This window comes from Pristiophorus japonicus, chromosome 8 (genome assembly GCF_044704955.1).
Source record: "Pristiophorus japonicus isolate sPriJap1 chromosome 8, sPriJap1.hap1, whole genome shotgun sequence".
NCBI lineage: Eukaryota > Metazoa > Chordata > Chondrichthyes > Pristiophoridae > Pristiophorus > Pristiophorus japonicus.
The window spans coordinates 136,353,076-136,372,939 of record NC_091984.1 but is presented as its reverse complement, the minus strand read 5'-3'; the positions used below and the strand labels follow the sequence as shown (position 1 = coordinate 136,372,939).

The window sequence follows — 19,864 nt, the reverse complement described above, 5'->3', positions numbered from 1 at the left end:
CTAGTGTAACGTATTTTCTGCATGGAGTTCTTTGCTTAAGAATTCATAGCAACACATTGCTATTAAGAACTAGTTGATTTATTAGCAGAAGGTTTAACAATCACACAACACATTACCAGTTCATCCACCAGGCTCACAACCACCTGCCTCACGGTGGATCCCCTGAACCCAACTGGCTGGGGTTTTATTGAGTCTTGTGAACATCACGTGACTGGCTAAGCCACTCATAACTCAACAGCTCTACCACTCTTTTGAGGAAAACATAATAAATTAAATCAAGTGCCCCCCGATCTGGGGGACACTCCAAACACTTTTCACGTGCCCTTTTTTTTTTTTGTTTTTATGGTGATTTTTGTGAGTTTTTTTGGGCACTAAAATCATAATTTTTTCTAAGTGCCCCCTATAAAAGGGGAGGGGGGCACTAAAACCGGCATTTAAAATAAATTACAACAGCTCTACCAACCTGTAAGCATACTCACAGCTGCATACATTACACCTAGAAATTGCCCAATCCCAACAGCAAGTACAAAGTTGTGTTCATGTATTGGTGCTCCTTTTGGTAGAGGGGTCAGAAGGCTGTGAGACAGGAGATGATCAGAATTGTTTAATACATCTAATTATTGTTGACAATTATCTTTTACTGTCATCATCCCCGGCAGTCCCTCGGAGTCGAGGAAGACTTGCTTCCACTCTTAACATGAGTTCTTAGGTGGCTGTACAGTCCAATACAAGAACCACAGTCTCTGTCATAGGTGGGACAGATAGTCATTGAGGGAAAGGGTGGGTGGGACTGGTTTGCCGCACGCTCTTTCCACTGCCTGCGCTTGATTTCTGCATGCTCTCGGCGACGAGACTCGAGGTGCTCAGCGCCCTCCCGGATGCGCTTCCTTCAATTAGGGTGGTCTTTGGCCAGGGATTCCCAGGTGTCAGGGTAACTCGGTGGGGGCTCCCTTCCTTAAAACGTAAGGTCCTTACATCTGCAGTGGGACAGCCCCTTTGGAACCCAACTGTCAGTCCACAATCCCAATCACAGGTAAAAGCACAAAGTAAAGAACAAATAAATGAATATTTCCTCTGAAATATCATTGATTGTTTCTTGGATTAGTACTCCATATGAGACTGAGCTATAAATGTTAGAACATAAGAACATAAGAAATAGGAGCAGGAGCAGGCCACTATGCCCCTCGATCCTGCTCCACGATTCAATAAGATCATGGCTGATCTTTTACCTCAACTCCACTTTCCTGCCTTATCCCCATATCCCTTAATATCCAAAAATCTATCGATCTCTGTCTTGAATATACTCAATGACTGAGCCTCCACAACCCTCTGGGGTAGAGAATTCCAAAGATTCACCGCCCTCTGAGTGAAAAAATTTCTCCTCATTTCAGTCCTAAATGGCCAAACACTTATTTTGAGACTGTGACCCCTGGTTCTAGACTCCCCAGCCAGGGGGAAACATGCTCCCTGCATCTACCCTGTCAAGCCCCTGAAGAATTTTGTATGTTTCAATGAGATCACCTTTAATTCTTCTAAATTCAAGAGAATATAGGCCTCATCTACTCAATCTCTCCCCAAACGACAATCCCCCCATCCCAGGAATCAGTCTGTGGCATGTATATCCTTCCTTCGGTAAGGAGACCAAAACTGTACACAATACTCCAGGTGTGGTCTCACCAGGGCCCTATATAATTGCAGTAAGACGTCTTTACTCTTGTACTCAAATCCTCTTGTAATAAAGGCCAACATACCATTTGCTTTCTTAATTGCTTGCTGCACCTGCATGTTAGGAAGGCTAGTGGCTTGTTGAAATGTTCTGTGTTTAATCAGCTCCTCTCTATAAGGGTAGCAGTGTGGGTTACAGCAATTGTTGCCTTTCGGCCTGAGCGTTATTCAGTGACCCCCCTACTGGAAAATGCATATATGTAGACATCAGATGAGGACAGAATCTCTTACACCTCCGTCCCCCGCCCCCGAATGATAGCTTACTCAATCAATCAACATAACAAAAAAACAGATTATCTGGTCATAATGACATAGCTGTTTGTGGGAGCTTGCTTGTGAGCAAATTGGCTGCCGTGTTTCCCACATTACAACAGTGACTACACTCCAAAAGTACTTAATTGACTGTAAAGCACTTTGAATTGTCCGGTAAATCCAAGTCTTTCTTTCTTTTTACTGACTCTGTTCATGGTCATAAGTAAAGATAGGCCTGTTGGATGAACTAATGTGTATCCATGGAACTGTACTTCAGGGGAGAAATGGAGAGGAGAAAAATGGACGAGTGACCGATTAGACATAATAGATTCTGCTTATAAGATATCAATAATATAATCAGGCCTGTCAAATGCATATGTTTTTGTTTACATTTTACTCGCATTTGTAGTAACATTTTTCTTCTTGAAATCTGCAGGCTAAAGTGAAAGCACAAAAAAAATCCAGCACGGCTGCTGCCGCAGACTTGTTTTGGAGAAGAAGAGTCATTCACAATGTTTGTTGCAATGTTGTTCTTTGCTGTGGTTTATGTCATTGCATCATGGATTCACAGACACATTAAACAAAGATTTTCACGTGCTTCTTCATGAAGGCAATAGGGTAGATTTTGACTTTGTGTAAAAAACAGAAGAAACATAAGAAATAGGAGTAGGAATATGCCGTTTGGCCCTGCCATTCAATAAAACCATGGCTGATCTGATCTTGGCCTCAACTCCACTTCCCTGCCCACTCCCCATAACCCTTGACTCCCTTGTCATTCAAAAATCTATCTATCTCCACCTTAAATGTATTCAATGACTCTGGCCTCCATAACTCTCTGGAGCAGAGAATTCCAAAGATTCACGACTCTCTGAGAGAAGAAATTTCTCCTAATCTCATTCTAAGTGGGTGACCCCTTATTCTTAAACTATGTCCCCTAGTTCTCAATTCCCCTACGAGGGGCAACATCCTCTCTGCATCTACTTTGTCGAGCACCCTCAGCATCTTATACGTTTCAATAAAAACACCTCTCATTTTGACTTTGTGTAAAGAACAGAAGAAACATAAGAAATAGGAGTAGGAATATGCCGTTTGCCCCTGCCATTCAATAAAACCATGGCTGATCTGATCTTGGCCTCAACTCCACTTCCCTGCCCACTCCCCATAACCCTTGACTCCCTTATCATTCAAAAATCTATCTATCTCCACCTTAAATGTATTCAATGACCCTGGCCTCCATAACTCTCTGGAGCAGAGAATTCCAAAGATTCACGACTCTCTGAGAGAAGAAATTTCTCCTCATCTCCAGTGAGTATAGGCCTAACCTGCCCAACCTTTCTTCACAACGGGTGATAGCGATTCGGCAGCCCATTTTACATCACTCCCGATTTTGAAGTCAATTCATTATCACCCATTTTACACACTCGCACAAAGTCAACATTATCCCCAATGTCTCCTCTTTCGATCAACTGCTTAAGGTAACCATCCAATTAAAGTCCTGAGTGCCGATGCTTTAAAGCTCTCCTTTCCTAAAGTGTCAAGTTGCTTATCTCTGAGTCAGAAGGTAATTTCAAGACCGCCACCACTAACCCCAACCCCCCCGCCCCCCGCCCCAGCTCTTTTAGGTCTAGGCTGACACTCCAGTGCAGTGCTGAGGGATTGCTGTATTGTTGGGGATGCCATCTTTCAGATGAGATATTAAAGCATGGCCCTATCTAACTGTTATGGTGGATGAAAAAGATACTGTGGCACAATTCAAAAAAGGGTAGGGTGTTCTCATAGTGTTCTGCTCAATATTCTCCCTTGACCAAAAAATACAGATTTTCTGGTTGTTCATCTCATCTGGTATTTGTGGCATCTTACTGTCTGCAAGATGGTTGCCGTGACTGCATTTCAAAAGTACTTCATTGGTTGTAAAGTGCCCGAGGACCTTATAAGGAACTGTGTAATTATAATTTCTTTACATTAAAGTGTACAGTCTTGGCTAATTGCTTTCCTTGGGATCACATTTTCATGGTCCCAGCAGTTCAGTCAAGAAAGAACTTATATATTTTTGGCACCTGTCACATCTCTCAAAAATGGCCTAAAATGTCACATACAACAACTTATTTTTTTGAAGGATAATCACGATCGTTCTCTGGGTAAATGTGACAGCCAACTTGCAGACAGCAAGATTCACATGGTAGATGCTGCCACCTTCTCCACAGGTGGAAGATTAAAGCATCCCCATCATGTGACTGTGGAGCTCCTAATCAGACCCTGGAACACATCATTTAGCACTGCCCTCATGCCCTCAGAGGAAATTTGCAGGCAGCTTACAAGATACCCATGTTGTTACACCGGAAGCCTTGGTCTGGATATCCAACTTGGATATTAACGTTTGATTTGCTTTGCTACCACCATACGAAAGAAGAAGACCATCAACAATGGAATCACCTTTATATCCCATTGTTGGATGGATCATTTGTCATTCTGTGTGACACACTGAGCCTGTCTAACTTTGGTCCTTACTGTGATTGCCGCACTTTCAAGTATGTTCCCATCTGCGGGAAGGCCTTCTCGAGATATTGGGGAGCAGAAATCTGGGAGTACCCGCTGCAGAAGGCTGTGGATGCTGGGGAATAAATGGAGCTTTCAAGACTAAGGTGGAAAGATCTTTGTTAGGTGTAAAGGTATCAAGGGATATGGAGCTAAAAATGGAGTTGAGGTGCAGATCAGCCAATTGAATGGCAGAGCAGGCTCGAGGGGCTGAATGGCATTTTCCCGTTCCTATGTTCCGGTACAAGTCATTCAGTTAGGTGACAGAAAGAAAGTCATCAAGTTTTATGGTGCAAATTACCTGGTACATCATCTCATGACGGAACCGAGCAGGGGAAAGATTTGTAGTTGTAATGCAGGAAAATAGTATATTTTGTCAGTGTACTTGCAATAAAGCAGTGACTTCAACCAACATATTTCCCAAAAGTAAAAGCCTGATTAATATTTTATGTTTTAACGGAAGACGCTTAACAATTTAATATTATTCTCTTTCATACAGAAGAAAGTTGTGACAAACTTTTCGAAACTATTTGCAATTTTTATATTCTGTCAACACTCCTGCTTGATGGAAAAATAATTTCTTTGGTCTTTGTTCAACAGATTGACGGAGGGAAAAGGAGAGACAATCTTGCTTTGATTCTGAAATAATTGACACATTTGCGAAAAAGCCCCTTTTTAAAACCAAAGAATGAAATACCTCCGCACAAAAGAGAGGGGTGATGGGGAGGCTAAAATAGTTCCTCGGGTTGCAAAAAAAAGAAATGATTCAAAAGAAAACAGTGTAATTCAGGGGAGTGGGGGGTGTACATGAACGGATGAGGTGGGGAAGTGGGGGTGAAGGGTGGGCAGAGGGGGCGGTGCTGAGGGAGAGCGGGGGCTTGGCCCGGGGCTGGCGGAGGAGTGCGCGCCGGTGAGGCGGTCTGAGAAAGTTGCTGCGAGGTTCCAATGTCGGCAACATTGTAGCTCGGGCGGGTCGCGCGCAGCGCCGGACCAAAAACTTCCCGCAACTTTGTTCAACTTGTTGAGATCAGCTTGTATGAGGATTGTTACTGGGAGGTAGCTGGCGAGAGATGGGAGCCGGCCGGCTGTGGAGACAGTTTTGGGGCGTGCTGGGGGCAGTTGCTGTGTGTGGAGGTGAGTGTTTGAGGGGAGGTGAGGGAAGGAGGGAGAGACTGGACGAACGCGGCTGTGAGGTGATGGATGGACGGCGGGGTCTCCAAATCCCGCGTACCTCTCGGGGTGGAAAAGCGTGGCGTTGTCGCCAAACTGGTTGTCCAACTCATTCCCTTTCCCCCCCCCCCGCCACCCCGCAATGAAAAAACTTCTGATAAAACTTTTCATCTTCGCGAGACGCCGGGAAATCAAGAACAAAGTTTATTTTTTCTCCTCATCTTTCAGTAGAAGGGGTGATACTGAGGGAAAGTCAAGATTGGCGTCTCAGTCTCCCCCCCCCCCCCCCAATCTTTATCACAACGTGTGTGAGTGTGCTTAAAGTAAAACAGAAACTTTTCAACTTTTATTTTTTGAATGCCACAACATCGCGGGCGAATAATCTGCAAAGTTCAGTAAACTTTTAACAGATCATTCACCCGCTGGCCGGGGTTCTGAGCTGGCCCTTCGGAATGAGACTGTCACAAACTTTTCCAATGATTCTTTCCCTCCCGCCGTCTCTCCTCTGAACTTTCTATATTGTTGTTTAATTCAGCCATCAAACTGCCGGGGAGGTGGATGAGTGTGATTTTTCACTTTGAGTTTCTGTGGCGGACTCAATTCTGAACATACAGAATTAATTCCATCACCGATTTCTCCATCTTAATCTCTGCAGCAGACCCAGCGAAATAAAAAGTTTCGGTTTAGACAAACCAAGTGTACAGACTGGTGGAGGCGATTGATGTCCATCAGAAACCAGACGGTGTTAGTGATTTTATTTTTCTTTCTACCCCCCCCCCCCCCACCCCACAAACAGTGTATTAACTTTTCCCCAATCGTATAACTTTGTAACTTTTGGAATTAAATATATGTGGCATATTTGCACGGTGAAGTAGAATTCAAAAAAGATCCGAAAAAAAACTTTGGCTGCGGTTCCACATCTGGATTGGGACTGTGGCTGGCTTGCTGTTTTTTCTCTCTCTCCGCTTGACAACTGTGCTTCCCCCTCTCCCCTTCCTTCTCTTTTAAAAAAAAAAAATAAGAAAACACTCAAAATTTGTCGACGGTAAGTGTTGGTGTCCGGAAGGGAACTGAAAGATCAGACAGTAAAAATAACAATGTGGAAACTTTCTAAGTCAAAAGACTGGTGATTCATATTTACATGTGTGTTGAAACTTTTGACGGCGTTTAAAAAAAATACAAATGACATGGCAGCAGTTCGTGTCAGGATCCAGTCTGCCAGGAAACATTCATTAGATGTCGAGCTGTGTTGATATTATGGTTTTGTAAAAACGAGCTGGTGAATGCCTTGTGTCCAGTGGTGTTGGGATGGCATTGTTAATAAGCAGTCGAGGAGAAAGCTTGGAGAGTTTGTTGGGTTCCACCTGTACATTGTGTCTTTTTTACATTGAGGTAGTAACATCTGGCTTTTCGGAGCTCTGTTTGAAGTTCATGGTTTTGCTGCATGGGTTTGAACAGTGTCTGTTAGATGTGTTCAGTCACAGGTCTGAAAGGCTATTGATTCTACACAGACACGCACACACATGACACAAACAATGTGCATGCTGCAACACTGATTTCACGTTGTTGAAATGCGAGTGCTCCCTGAGTTTATGCTGTTGAAACGGGGTGAACTTTATAACACATTCACAAAAAAAATTGTGAAAACTAAAATAAACATTCGCGGAAACTCCCCAAGGCTGCCAGTAAATGTACCATCCGTGTGAAATAAAAAAGCAACACTTGTATTCATGCAGCGTCTTATAACGTCATTGGAATGTCTCTGGGCACTTTACATGATAAGAACATAATAACATAAGAAATAGGAGCAGGAGTAGGCCATATGGCCCCTCGAGCCTGCTCCGCCATTTAATACGACCATGGCTGCTCCGATCATGGACTCAGTCCATTTCCCTGCCGGCTCCCCATAACCCCTTATCCCCTTATCGTTTAAGAAACTGTCTATTTCTGTCTTAAATTTATTCAATATCCCAGCTTCCACAGCTCCCTGAGGCAGCGAATTCCACAGATCCACAACCCTCCTGAGAGGAGAAGTTTCTCCTCATCTCAGTTTTAAATGGGCGGCTCTTTATTCTAAGATTATGCCCTCCAGTTCGAGTCTTCCCCATCAGTGGAAACATCCTCTCTGCATCCACCTTGTCAAGCCCCCTCATAATCTTATACGTTTCAATAAGATCACCTCTTATTCTTCTCAATTCCAATGAGTAGAGGCCTAACGTACTCAACCTTTCCTCATAAGTCAACCCCCTCATCTCTGGAATCAACCTTGTGAACCTTCTGTGAACTGCCTCCAAAGCAAGTATATCCTTTTGTAAATATGGAAACCAAAAATGCATGCAGTATTCCATGTGTGACCTCACCAATACCCTGTACAACTGGAGCAATACTTCCCTGCTTTTATACTCCATCCCTTTGCAATAAAGGCCAACATTCTATTGGCCTTCCTGATCACTTGCTGTACCTGCATACTAACCTTTTGTGTTTCATGCACAAGTACCCCCAGGTCCCGCTGTAATGTCGCACTTTGCAATCTTTTGCCATTTAAGTAATAACTTGCTCTTTTGATTTTTTTTCTGCCAAAGTACATGACCTCACACTTTCCAACATTATACTCCATCTGCCAAATTTTTGCCCACTCACTTAGCCTTTCTATGTCCTTTTGCAGATTTTTTGTGTTCTCCTCACACATTGCTTTTCCTCCCATCTTTGTATCGTCGGCAAACTTGGCCAAGTTACACTTAGTCCCTTCCTCCAAGTCGTTGGTATAGATTGTAAATAGTTGGGGTCCCAGCACTGATTTCTGTGGCACCCCACTAGTTACTGATTGCCAACCAGAGAATGAAGCATTTATCCCTCCTCTCTGTTTTCTGTTCATTGGCCAATCCTCTATCCATGCTAATGTATTATCCCCAACCCCATGAACTTTTATCTTGTGCAGAATGATGATTTACTTGGAAGTGCTGCGATTATTGTTATGCAAGCAAATGTAATATGATCTTCTGTCCCCAAATAGCATTGAGATCATTGAAATTTATAGTACAGAAGGAGGCCATTTTGGCCCATCATATCCACACTGGCTGACCAAGAGCTATCCAGCCTAATCCCACTTTCCAGCTCTTGGTCCATAGCTCAAGTGCACTTCAAGTGCACATCCAAACACTTTTTAAATGCGGTGAGGGTTTCTGCCTCGACCACCCAAGGGATCTAGATGAAAGAACTGCTACCCTAATTTAGGTCAATCACATGAAAGGGGCCACAAAGTCAGTTCCCTGAGTTGAGGGCTGGGATTTGAATGTGGTCTACTGCTTTAGGGTCCAATGGTCTGGCATGTCGGCAATGCCAAGCACAGACGTGAGAAACGGTTGGGATGGAGTGTATATGTTGTGACGCATAAGGTATCGCAATTGTGTGGGACAGGCTTGATGGGCCAGATGGCCTTTACCTGTCTGTCATTTTTCGTATGTTCGTAAACAGAAGGAAGGTCCCAGGTCTGAGACTTTGTCCACGCCGAGTTGCCTGATCTCAACTGAGGGCCATCCCGTTGCTTCGACAGCAGTCCTCCTGCTTCGGTGAGGTACAGCTGAGGCTGTAGAAGCCAGGGTTCCTGCACCAGCCCCCTGTACAGTGACCGCTGCTGGGAATTGTGCATCTGTGCGTGTTGGGTGAGGGCCGGATCAGGCTTTGGTATGATCTTACCCAGACTGGAATATCCTCCTGTCACACTCCACTGAAGAACGGTATCGGGTAATATCTTAGAATAAGGGGCCGCCCATTTAAAACTGATTTGAGGAGGAATTTCTTTTCTCAGAGGGTTGTAAATCTGTGGAATTCTCTGCCTGAGAGCTGTGGAAGCCAGGACATTGAATAAATTTAAGACAGAGATAGACAGTTTCTTACTCGAATAAGGGGTTATGGTGAGCGGGCAGGGAAGTGGATCGGAGTTCATGATCGGATCAGCCATGATCGTATTAAATGGCGGAGCATGCTTGAGGGGCCGACTCCTGCTCCTATTTCTTATGTTCTTATGTTTATGTTCTTATGAAGGGGGTTCCTGCCCACACCTGTGAAATCCATGTCCTTGCAGGAGGAGCCAGTGACTGAAGATGGGAGGAGACAAGAAAAAATTGAAAAATGCAAACTTTTCCATTGTATTAGAAATACTCTCTTATTAAGCAGCCCGTCTATAATATGACTTAGATGTATGGTGATCTTCCGCACCTTTCAATGCGAGGAACGGTACTGTCTCCCAACAGCAGGGCATTCAAATGTCCCATGTTGTGCTGTACTGAGTGGAGAAAGTTTCACTGAATGTGGTGCAGGAAGTATAATAAATTGTACCTCTGTATTTGGAAGTGAGGGGAGTGTCACATGCCAGAAGCGCTGCCTCAGGTAGCCTTTTTCAGCGAAGCTTGCTTTGGAACTGGAGGCACGTGTGACAAAAAAGACCAGGACTTCATAGCAGTACTGCAGTTGCTGACTACTTGCGCGATGGTTAGGTCACGCTATGTGTTTGGCTCACACTTGCTACACTCTGGGTACAGGTTGACGATTGCACTTCACACAGTGTGGCCAAACACAGCCGCAGCATCACAATTCCAAGTCATCAAGTACCATCGACCAGTCGCTAAGCTGTACTTGGAGCACCGAGTAAGCTTGGCAAGTTGGGTGCAAAAAAGATTATTTTGCCTTTTTGACCAAGCTTTTGGTCACCTGCGCTAATTTCTACTTGTGCAGCTCGGTGTCAAATTTTTTATCTTCTAATACTCCTGTGAAGCACCTTGGGACGTTTCACTACGTTAAAGGCGCTATATAAATACAAATTGTTGTTGTTACGAAATTCCATTTCTTGAAATGGGAAAGGGCTAAAGGGGCGGCGACTCGCCCGCCAGTTTTAGAGATAACCCCTTTGCTTTAACTTGTCTCTTCAGATGGTTTATTTCATTGCACAAAAATGCTTGCCTTCCGTCATGATGTGCTGCGGCGCTTGCAGATACATACACTAAGGTTTGAGGTACCTGTGAGACAGTAACCGATGAAGCAAGGGTGCAGCTGCATTAGCAGTCAGCAACACACATGGAAAATAATGCACCCACTTTCTCATCATCATCAGAGGCAGTCCCTCGAAATGAGGATGACTTGCTTCCACGCAGAGAACTAATGAATTCGCAGGTGTTTCAATGATGTTCCGGATCCCGAACTACATCCTGAAGGGTGGAAGACGCCTGTGCGTGGATTTTATTAATGTGTGGTGACCGATGCACACCAGCCACCACATGGGCTTGACTGAACTAGGTCTTGGTCCAGTGGCAAGGATTAACCAAGACGACTGGAGACCATCTCTGTTGCATGGACCTCGTGCGCACACATATCGCAGTGTGGGCAGGCCCATGCTGCCCCTGGGTCCTCGCCTCTTCTGGCACCGAACTCACGCCTCTCCTGGGCCCCAATCACATCCCTTTCCGAACTGTTGCTGCTCCTTCATCCCGACCGCGCCGCTCCTGCTGTACCTTATCGCACTGCAGTCAGCCGTTGCCTTGCTGCAGCAGCACACGCTGCTCCCTGAAGTGGTATGCTGCTGCACGCTGCTCCCTCTAATGGCCCTGGTCTGCTGATGGTCTTGCAGGCCGGGACCGTGCCGATTTCTGTTTCTATAGGCTCGCTCTAAGGTGACGTTAGGGCCGAATGCTAGTCAGGAGCTCCCAGTAATGCACTCCCCTCCACTTTCAGCACCCATAAGGTATCTGCCGCTGTCTCTGAAAACCCCTCTTCCTTCCTTTGCTCTGTCGTTGAGTTGAGGTGGCTGTGATGCAGATACAGGTTTCCTTTCCTAAAGGACATCAGTGAACCAGTTGGAATGTTATGACAATCCAATAACTTCATTATCACCGTTACTGCTACCAGATTTATGTTAGGAGATTTTACAAAAGAATTTGCGTTCTAAAATTGCCATGGTGAAATTTGAACACACTCTCTCGATTACTAGTCCAGAAACATAACCGCTGCAAGGTAAAGAGAAAGACTATGCAATGATGCATAAAAATACCTTGTGAAGCGACAAGAAATTCCCAATAGTGGCTTTAGAATTAAATTCAAACCTATGTTTAATTTACTGACAATTTTCTCTCAATATTGTTGCGTGCAGGGGTTCAGTTCCATAGGTGGCAGCAGTCTTCTGACCCCTTATACATGCTGCCACTTTTCACAGATCGACTGCGAGTGCCAGCAAACGATTGAATAATGGGAGTTCGGAGGAGTAAAGGCACCCTCTCAATCCAACCTGATTCCACCCAGCTGCGTTATCCACTCAGACTTACTGCGTCAGGAAGAGCATGGATTCTAGTTGATTATTCCCTTCTCTAAGTTGGGGATCTGGGATCAGCAAGCTCAGCAGAAACCAGGGTTCAAACCTCCAACGTTGATCCTGCAAGTTGCCCAGTCGTCTTCTCAGACAGTTCCCCGGAGTCGAGGATGACTTGCTTCCGCACTAATGAGTTCGAAAGTGACTGATGAGACAAATGCGGGATCTACAGACTCTGTCGCAGGTGGTGGTTGGAGGGACGGGTGGGTGGATTGCTTGATTTGTCATACTTTCCTTCCGCTATTTGTACTTGGCCTCCTCATCTTCCCGGCGAGGAGACTCGGAAGTGTTCGGCGCCCTCTCAGATGCTCCTCCTCCACTTTGAGTAGTATTGGGCCAGGGATTTGCAAGTATCGGTGGGGATGTTACATTTTTTCGAGGAGGATTTGAGGGCGTCTTTGGTAGCGTTTTTTCTGCCCTCTTGGGACTCGCTTGCCGTGTTGGAGCTCGGAGTAGAGTGCTTGGTTTGGGAGTCGAGTGTCGGGCATGCGAACAATGTGGCCTGTCCATCGGAGCAGGTCGAGCGTGGTCAATGCTTTGATGCTAAACACATGCTGCATTTAAGCAGTGAGGAGCACTTTGTTTCGGCATTGGATCAAAATACATCTAATGGTGAACTTTATGTAAAATTAAAACAACTTCAATGCTTTGAAGGCTGAATTACAAAGACAAGTGTGAGCGTTAGTTTCCATCGATGTTGGTTGAGAATTCATTAGATAAGGACAACAAATAACAAAGCATAAGAAAAGAAAGTAGTTGGGGTCGTGGGCATTTTACTCCGGAATCATAAGGAAAGTTGGGGGGTGTGGTTTGGGCCTGGAAAAGTTGGTGGTAATTTTTCATGAAGCAGTTGAAGAAAAATTTGATGGAATGGGCCAGAGTAACACCAAGGCTTGCGTTGTCTACCTTCAGAGAGCAGAAAGTATGGTGAGTGCAGGTTATATTGGGACCTGAGAATTGCTGGACAAAGAGGACCAATGTCCATCTGTTTCACCGACTACCATCCTGGTAGTCACATGATACAACTATAACAGTTATTGACCAATCACAGCAATCAGTCGAATCAGTTAGTCAACAACAGACCCAGAAATGACATGAGGGAAAACCCCTGTGGTGGAGCTTTGAGAATCATAGGCCCAAAGTCACCTTTTGCCTCCCAAGCACTTACCACATGTCATGCCTTCGATTACTCATATATTGTATTCCAAAATGTTATTTTCTGAAATAAATCATATCTAATTTGCATGTGAATGAATCAATACCAACTGCTTCCACCATTCAATGAATTATGGGAAGGAAATTCCAGTGGTCCCTATGATGTATTAACCACCATTATATGCAAACAAATGTAGTACATAGTCCTTCGAGTGAATTTTACTGTAATTTATAGTTGTGGGAGGAACCTTTTTAGGAGTCCAAGTCATGCCTGTAATACAGAAGCAAATTTCCTGTCATAAACGTGGGTCGAGGTTGGGAGGGAGGGAGGGGTTCTCGTCGGTGCAGGTTCCCATCACTATTCCCTCCCAACCCCTTCAAAGGGGATACAATGATAAGTCCAGATCATTTGCCAAAAGAATATTGATTATCAAAATGAATATGAGGACCTTGCTTTCAAAATACGCTGTACTTTTTTTGTCTGCATGAGCTGATCAATGGGGGTTCCGGAGTTCTCCGCTTTCCTTCCGGGCCTGTCTTTGGTTTCCCACAGTAAGTAATGATTTTGTGTAAATGGCAGCAGAACGTCCCAAGCCAAACCTAAGGAAGTTATAAAGGCATCTGTACTTTGTGAGCTGGAAGCCTGGCCCATTGGGAAGTGTTCAGTGTTGGTCTGTTAAAACTTAGGAAAACATTGAAAGATTTAAGAAATAACGGGCCGAAACTTAGATGCATTTTTTATTTTCACAACAGCCTAAATCTTCACCAAGCCTTGCTGCTAAGAGTTGTTTGAGAAGGTAGAATATCAATGAGAGGGGAAAGAGCCATAGGGGTAAGCGGAAAGAGATTTGAGAGAAATAGTGACTGGTACCAAGCCAAGAATGCAGTACTGCACAGCTCAACTTTTAACCACCAACAATGTGTGATAGCCAAATGACTCTGCTGGTAAATGAAGCATGTGGTGTGACATTGAGCCATTCAGACCAGGAAGGGTCCCAATTCAATTTCAGTGGTCTGCATTCAGTGAATTGATCTTGGCTGGAGCAGCAATGAGTGTGCTGAAATAAGACTCGGTGCCCTTGGGCTAGGGAGTTGCGGAGTTCCCTCTTATATCCCTATCTTTTTAATTCATTTTTGTTTGAATATTGCTTCTATTGTGTATGTAATAACTCGATAGGCCGAATACTATAAACTAACACAGGTGCAAACCTGGCTCTGCTTTATTAGGGCCCAATGTGATTTCCTTACATGATGGCTTGCCTTTATACCTGGGCCGCCTACACGTGCGTACAGCCCAATGACCTCCGACAGTGGCGCCACCTACGTGACGGTTTCCTCCCCCTGATTTTGTTCTTGGCAACTTAGAAAATATTTTGGGAGGTGAGAAAGGAGTCAGTACTTGTTGGGGGCTGGGGCGGGGGGGAAAGCATACTGCACAGTTACCAAGCAAACATGTCTAAGGTAAGATTCTGAACCTGATCATGTTTTGAAAGAATACCAGGAAGTAGCCGTAGTGGAATATAATAGACCCAAGAAATATGCACATGGAATCTGAAGTTGCTGCACTGATTTCATAATGAGTTGATCCTATAGCTGAGCCATGTAAGCTGGTGAGGTTTGATCCCTGGAGTTTGTTTACTGAGCTGACCTCTGCCAGGGCAGTTATATGATTACTACAATTTTCCTTGGCGTCCCTGAATCAAGGGAAGGTCGGCCAGGATTCCCGCTGCTGATCACAGTCCAGTGACCCAAGCTGGAAACGATGCCAGTATGTTTGTTGGGTGAGAACAGGATCGAGCTTGGTTGTGAATTCCCCTCGGGTCAAATCACCTGCCAGCTCTCGTGGCTGACACTCGGTTGTGAATAATGATGGGCAGGAGGTGGCTGCGGCTGGCCAAGCCTTGTGATATCGCACTTTATCGGGGAGACTTTTGAGGGTGTCCTTGTAATGTTTCCGCTGCCCACCTTTGGCTCATTTGCGGTGAAGGAGTTCTGAGTAGAGCGCTTGCTTTGGGAGTCTCGTGTCTGGCATGCAAACAATGTGGCCTGCCCAGTGGAGCTGATCAAGTGTGGTCAGTGCTTCAATGCTGGGGATGTTGGCCTGGTCGAGGACCGAAAAGAATAGTGCTTAATGGGTGTTTTTCACACTGGAGGGACATAAGGAATGGTGGAACCATTCTTAAAATAAATATAGTTGATCACAACTTGGATACAGGGGACACTATCAAAATTTGCCAACAGCATAAAAATAGGAAGTGTGATTAACAGAAGAGGATCAAACCGACTTGAGGACACAGATGAGTAGGTTGAACAGAAGGCTGTTGGATAAAATCTAGCGTGGAAATGTGGCTGTGATACATTTTGAAAGGAAGTATATGATAGGAAATATACATTAATTAAAAAAACTTAGAGATCAGAGAATCCAAAGTTTAATAAAAGGAATATGGAGTACAAAAGCAAAGTGATGCAAAACCTATACAGATCATTGGTTAGAATATTGCATTCAGTTTTGGGAACCCTACTTTAGAAAGTATATCAAGGCCATAGAGATGGTTCAGAAGAAGGTACATGAGGAAATACTATTTCCGCTGGCCAGTGAAACAGAAACTGAAGGGAATATATTTAAGATCATCACCAAAAGAATGAAAGGGGTCATGTTTTTTTATTCAGCGGTGGAAGGAGCATTCATAATTTGAAAGGGAAGTGCATAAATACTTGCAAAAGAAATTATATAGAATTACATTGAGTGTACAGGACCGAAACAGGCCATTCAGCCGAACTTGTCTGTGACGGTGTTTATGCTGTATACGAGCCTCCTCCCACCCTACTTCATCTCACCCAATCAACATATCCTTCGATTCTCTTCTCTCCCGTGTTTATGTGGCTTCCCTTAAAATGCATATATGCTATTTACCTCACCCACTCCTTGTGGTAGTGATTTCCATGTCAGAACTAATCTCTCGGTAAAGAAATTTCTCCTAAATACCCTATTGGATTTGTAAAGGAAAAAAAAGACTTGGATTTATATAGAGCCTTTCACGACCACCGGACGTCTCAAAGCGCTTTACAGCCAATGAAGTACTTTTGAAGTGTAGTCATTGTTGAAATGTAGGAAACGCGGCAGCCAATTTGCGCACCAGCAAACTCCCACAAACAGCAATGTAATTATTACCAGATAATCTGTTTTTGTTATGTTGATTGAGGGATAAATATTGGCCAAGACACCGGGGATTGCTCTCCTGTTCTTCTTCGAAATAGTGCCTTGGGATCTTTTTGCAGACGGGGCCTTGGTTTAACGTCTCAACCGAAAGACGGTATCTCTGACAGTGCGGCACTCCCTCAGCACTGCACTGGGAGCGTCAGCCTAGATTTGTGTGCTCAAGTTCCTGGAGTGGGACTTGAGCCCATTGGAAAAGTTTAAAAGCATATGCGGAAAGAGCAAGGGATTGGGACTTTAGTCGATCACTCATTCAGATTGGGAGCAAGAGGTATGATGGGCCGAATGGCCACATGCACTGTAAAGCGTGTGATAAATGCACACTGCTTCCTGTCCATTCCAAGGACATTGTATCGTGAAAAAATTATGGGCCAAGACCTTCTCCCATTTGGGTGGGCTCTCTGCTTTCCAAATTTGCAAAGGGTCCCCACGGGTGCCAGTTGGCGTCGGAGAGCAACACTGGCATATTGTTTTTGTATCTCTCTGCTGCATCTGATTTATAATTTTCAGTGTGTGGCATTTGATTATTTTGTTTCTGCAGGAGTTCACTGAAAGATCAGCAGCCTAAATACTACATTGCAACTTGTACCATGCCGAAAATGTCCCAAAGCTTGACAGCAGCACCCGCATAAAATGCAAGCGCCAAAATAGCATCCCTGACACCATTCACACAGTGGCCTCTTGTCCTTTGCAGCGGTTTTACTTTCTCTGATTTGTGACATGTCTGTTTCTGAATCATCTTTCCGACTTGCTGAGAATAGATTTAAAATATGTGGTGGCTTGGTAGTTGCTAGCTCTCTTGCACTGAAGTCTATAAGTGAAGAAGTGCGTGACCTGTGGCAATAGTGAGAAATGGTTCAGATTCAGGCAGCTCGACAATAATATGCGGGGAGGCGGATGCTGTGTGCTGCATGTTTATACATTTAAAAAAAATATTTTTGTATATAATTATAATCCTTTTTTTATAAAGAATCGATTTATAGTTTTGTTGCGTAGAAATGAATCTTTCCCCATGGTGCCCATTCTGTTCTTGAGATGTTAATTTTTGGAAATCACGAGCAGATTCTGGAGGCAGTCTCTTCTCCCCACCGCCACCCACAAAGCCCTGCATCTTGAGCTTTGTTCTGTTTTCCCGTCCACGAAGAGTTTGCGTGAAGCGTCTAGGCATGTTTTACTACGTTAAAGGCGCTATCTAAGTGCTAGTTTTAGTAGTAGATGACCTGAGCATGTGGTGATTTGTTGGCATGTTTCCCCAGAACCATTGACATTAACTGCAGCTTACAGATAAAGGATGGAATTTAAAGGCAGGCTTTTTAAAGAAAAGAAGACTGATTGTGTTTGGAGGATGCTATTGTGCTGGAATGTCAACAGTCTTGAATAGTATGGTTGCAAAGATGTCCACAAATTGGGATGTTTCTCATTCTTTGTTTACAATTGAATGTCTTGTTGTCTATAATGTCTCTGTCAGGTATTTGTCTCTGGAATTTCTGACATGAAGACACCATTCACCGGAATGCAGAATCTATTTGTTTCCTTGTGAAGGTTGTTATAGTGCTGAGTCCCGTGTATCTGCCAAAATAACGCAAAAGAAAATAGCTTGCACTCGCGAGGCGAAATCTGATGGGTTTTAAATGAGTTTGAGAGCGGAAAGAGTTTAAAAATAAACTGGAATGGACTCCACAATGGAATTGTGCTTCATCTCGTGTCAAACGAAAGCGAATCTCTGAAGTCAGGTCATGATCTGATTCCGGAGTTGAACTGTTGCATACCTCACCCGGCTTTAACTCTGGTCACGCCCACTGACGTGGAGTCATAGAATGCTGGTTAATCTCAATCTGAGCTCTCCCCACCACATCTCGTCCATTGTCGCCAACGCTCCCTTCACCTCTACCACACCTCTTCACTGCTTCCAAAACCTTGATCCAGGCCTCGAGTCAGTTTCAGCAAATGAATCTCCCTCACTCCACTCCTCAGAATATTGCAGCCTGCATCCCATGATACCATCTCTCCCATCCATGCTGAGTTGCACTGGTTTCCTTCCTGTTGGGGTGCCGCTGCTTTTACTTCACCTTGTAAAATGCTTCAAGACATCTCGCTGTACATGAGCATGATCTAAATGTGTTGCAGGCGCTAAATATATGTGCTGACAACACTGAAAGATCACCCTGACATGATCAGATTGCGCCAAAGGTTGTTCTGACCAATTTCCATTCATTTAATGACTTGCTCTTGGTCATATCTGAAACACCTTTGACCATGCATAGTTCAGATGTTCGAACGGAAGACTCATAACTGCACCACATTTAGGTTTCTGTGTATTTTTGGTCACAGACAGTGGTTAAGTCACAGCATTTTTTTTTTTAAAGAGAGCTGCTTTGAGTAACTGGTTTCAAGTCACTTGACTGTTACTCTCGCTGGTCGCAGTGCTTCTGTTGCATATCGTGATGACCTAGGTAGCTGTTGATGTAATTCACGGAAGCATTGTGGATTAATGCTGCCATCAGTTTCATGTTTGTTGACTGCTTGGTGAAGGTGGAGTATTATGGATCAGAATCCACACCTCGTCACGTGATGTGGCACACTGGTGCACTGTTCTGCACCATCTGTCATTCTGTTCTTCTGAAGCTTGTTGTATATTAGTATACAGAGGTGAATAATGAATATTACGCTGAGCAAAGTGATAGACAGGGAATCGTTTTTACATTTATATCCAATGCTTGCATTCCTCAGGACTGACCTTCCAGTGCTGCTGGGGATTTTGTTTGTGTCGGGGAGCAGGTTGTGCGATCAAGACGTCTGCAATATTAATGCAGCAATTTACTCCTGGAGTTTGAATGGGTGGGTAGATTCTTGGATAGAGTGTATTATGTGATGCCTGTGGAAGAAATGAGCTTGATAGTGAATGGCCTTTTTGCATTTTTGCTCATGGGCTAATTGCATGTGGAATAAAACTCTGCACTGCCCAGTAGTACGTCGTCATGATCAGAGGTGGGAACCCTGATTGATTTATTCCCTGTGCCCCACACACTCAGTTGTGGAGGTGGGGTAGGCACCGAGGCAACTTGGAGCAACAACAACTTGTATTTATATAGCACCTTTAACGTAGTGAAACGTTCCAAGGCGCTTCACAGGAGTATTATGAGATATAGAAAATTTGACACTGAGCCGCATCAGAAGAAATGAACGCAGGTGACCAGAATCGTGGTAAAAGAGGTAGGTTTTAAGGACCGTCGTGCAGGAGGGTAGAGAGTCGGAGAGGTTTAGGGAGAGAGTTCTCCAGAGCTTAGGGCATAGGCAACAGAAGGCACGGCCGCCAATGGTGGCGTGATTATAATCAGGGATGCTCAAGAGGGCAGAATTAGAAGAGCGCAGACATCTCTGGGTGGGGTCGGGTTTCTGGGCTGGAGGAGATTACAGAGATACGGACGGGGTGAGGCCCTGGAGGGATTTGA

The 19,864-nt window shown here is 44.4% G+C and overlaps 1 protein-coding gene across 1 annotated transcript in view; it reads left to right on the top strand.

The window, feature by feature from the left end:
- Positions 1-5,476: 5,476 nt before the first annotated feature.
- LOC139268760 (neurogenic locus notch homolog protein 2-like) overlaps positions 5,477-19,864 on the top strand; it is a 209,585-nt gene continuing 195,197 nt past the window's right edge. Inside the window, exon 1 of the mRNA XM_070887431.1 lies at positions 5,477-5,646. Coding sequence (XP_070743532.1) covers positions 5,583-5,646 — 64 coding nt within the window. The 5' untranslated portion in view covers positions 5,477-5,582. The remainder of the gene's footprint in view (positions 5,647-19,864) is intronic.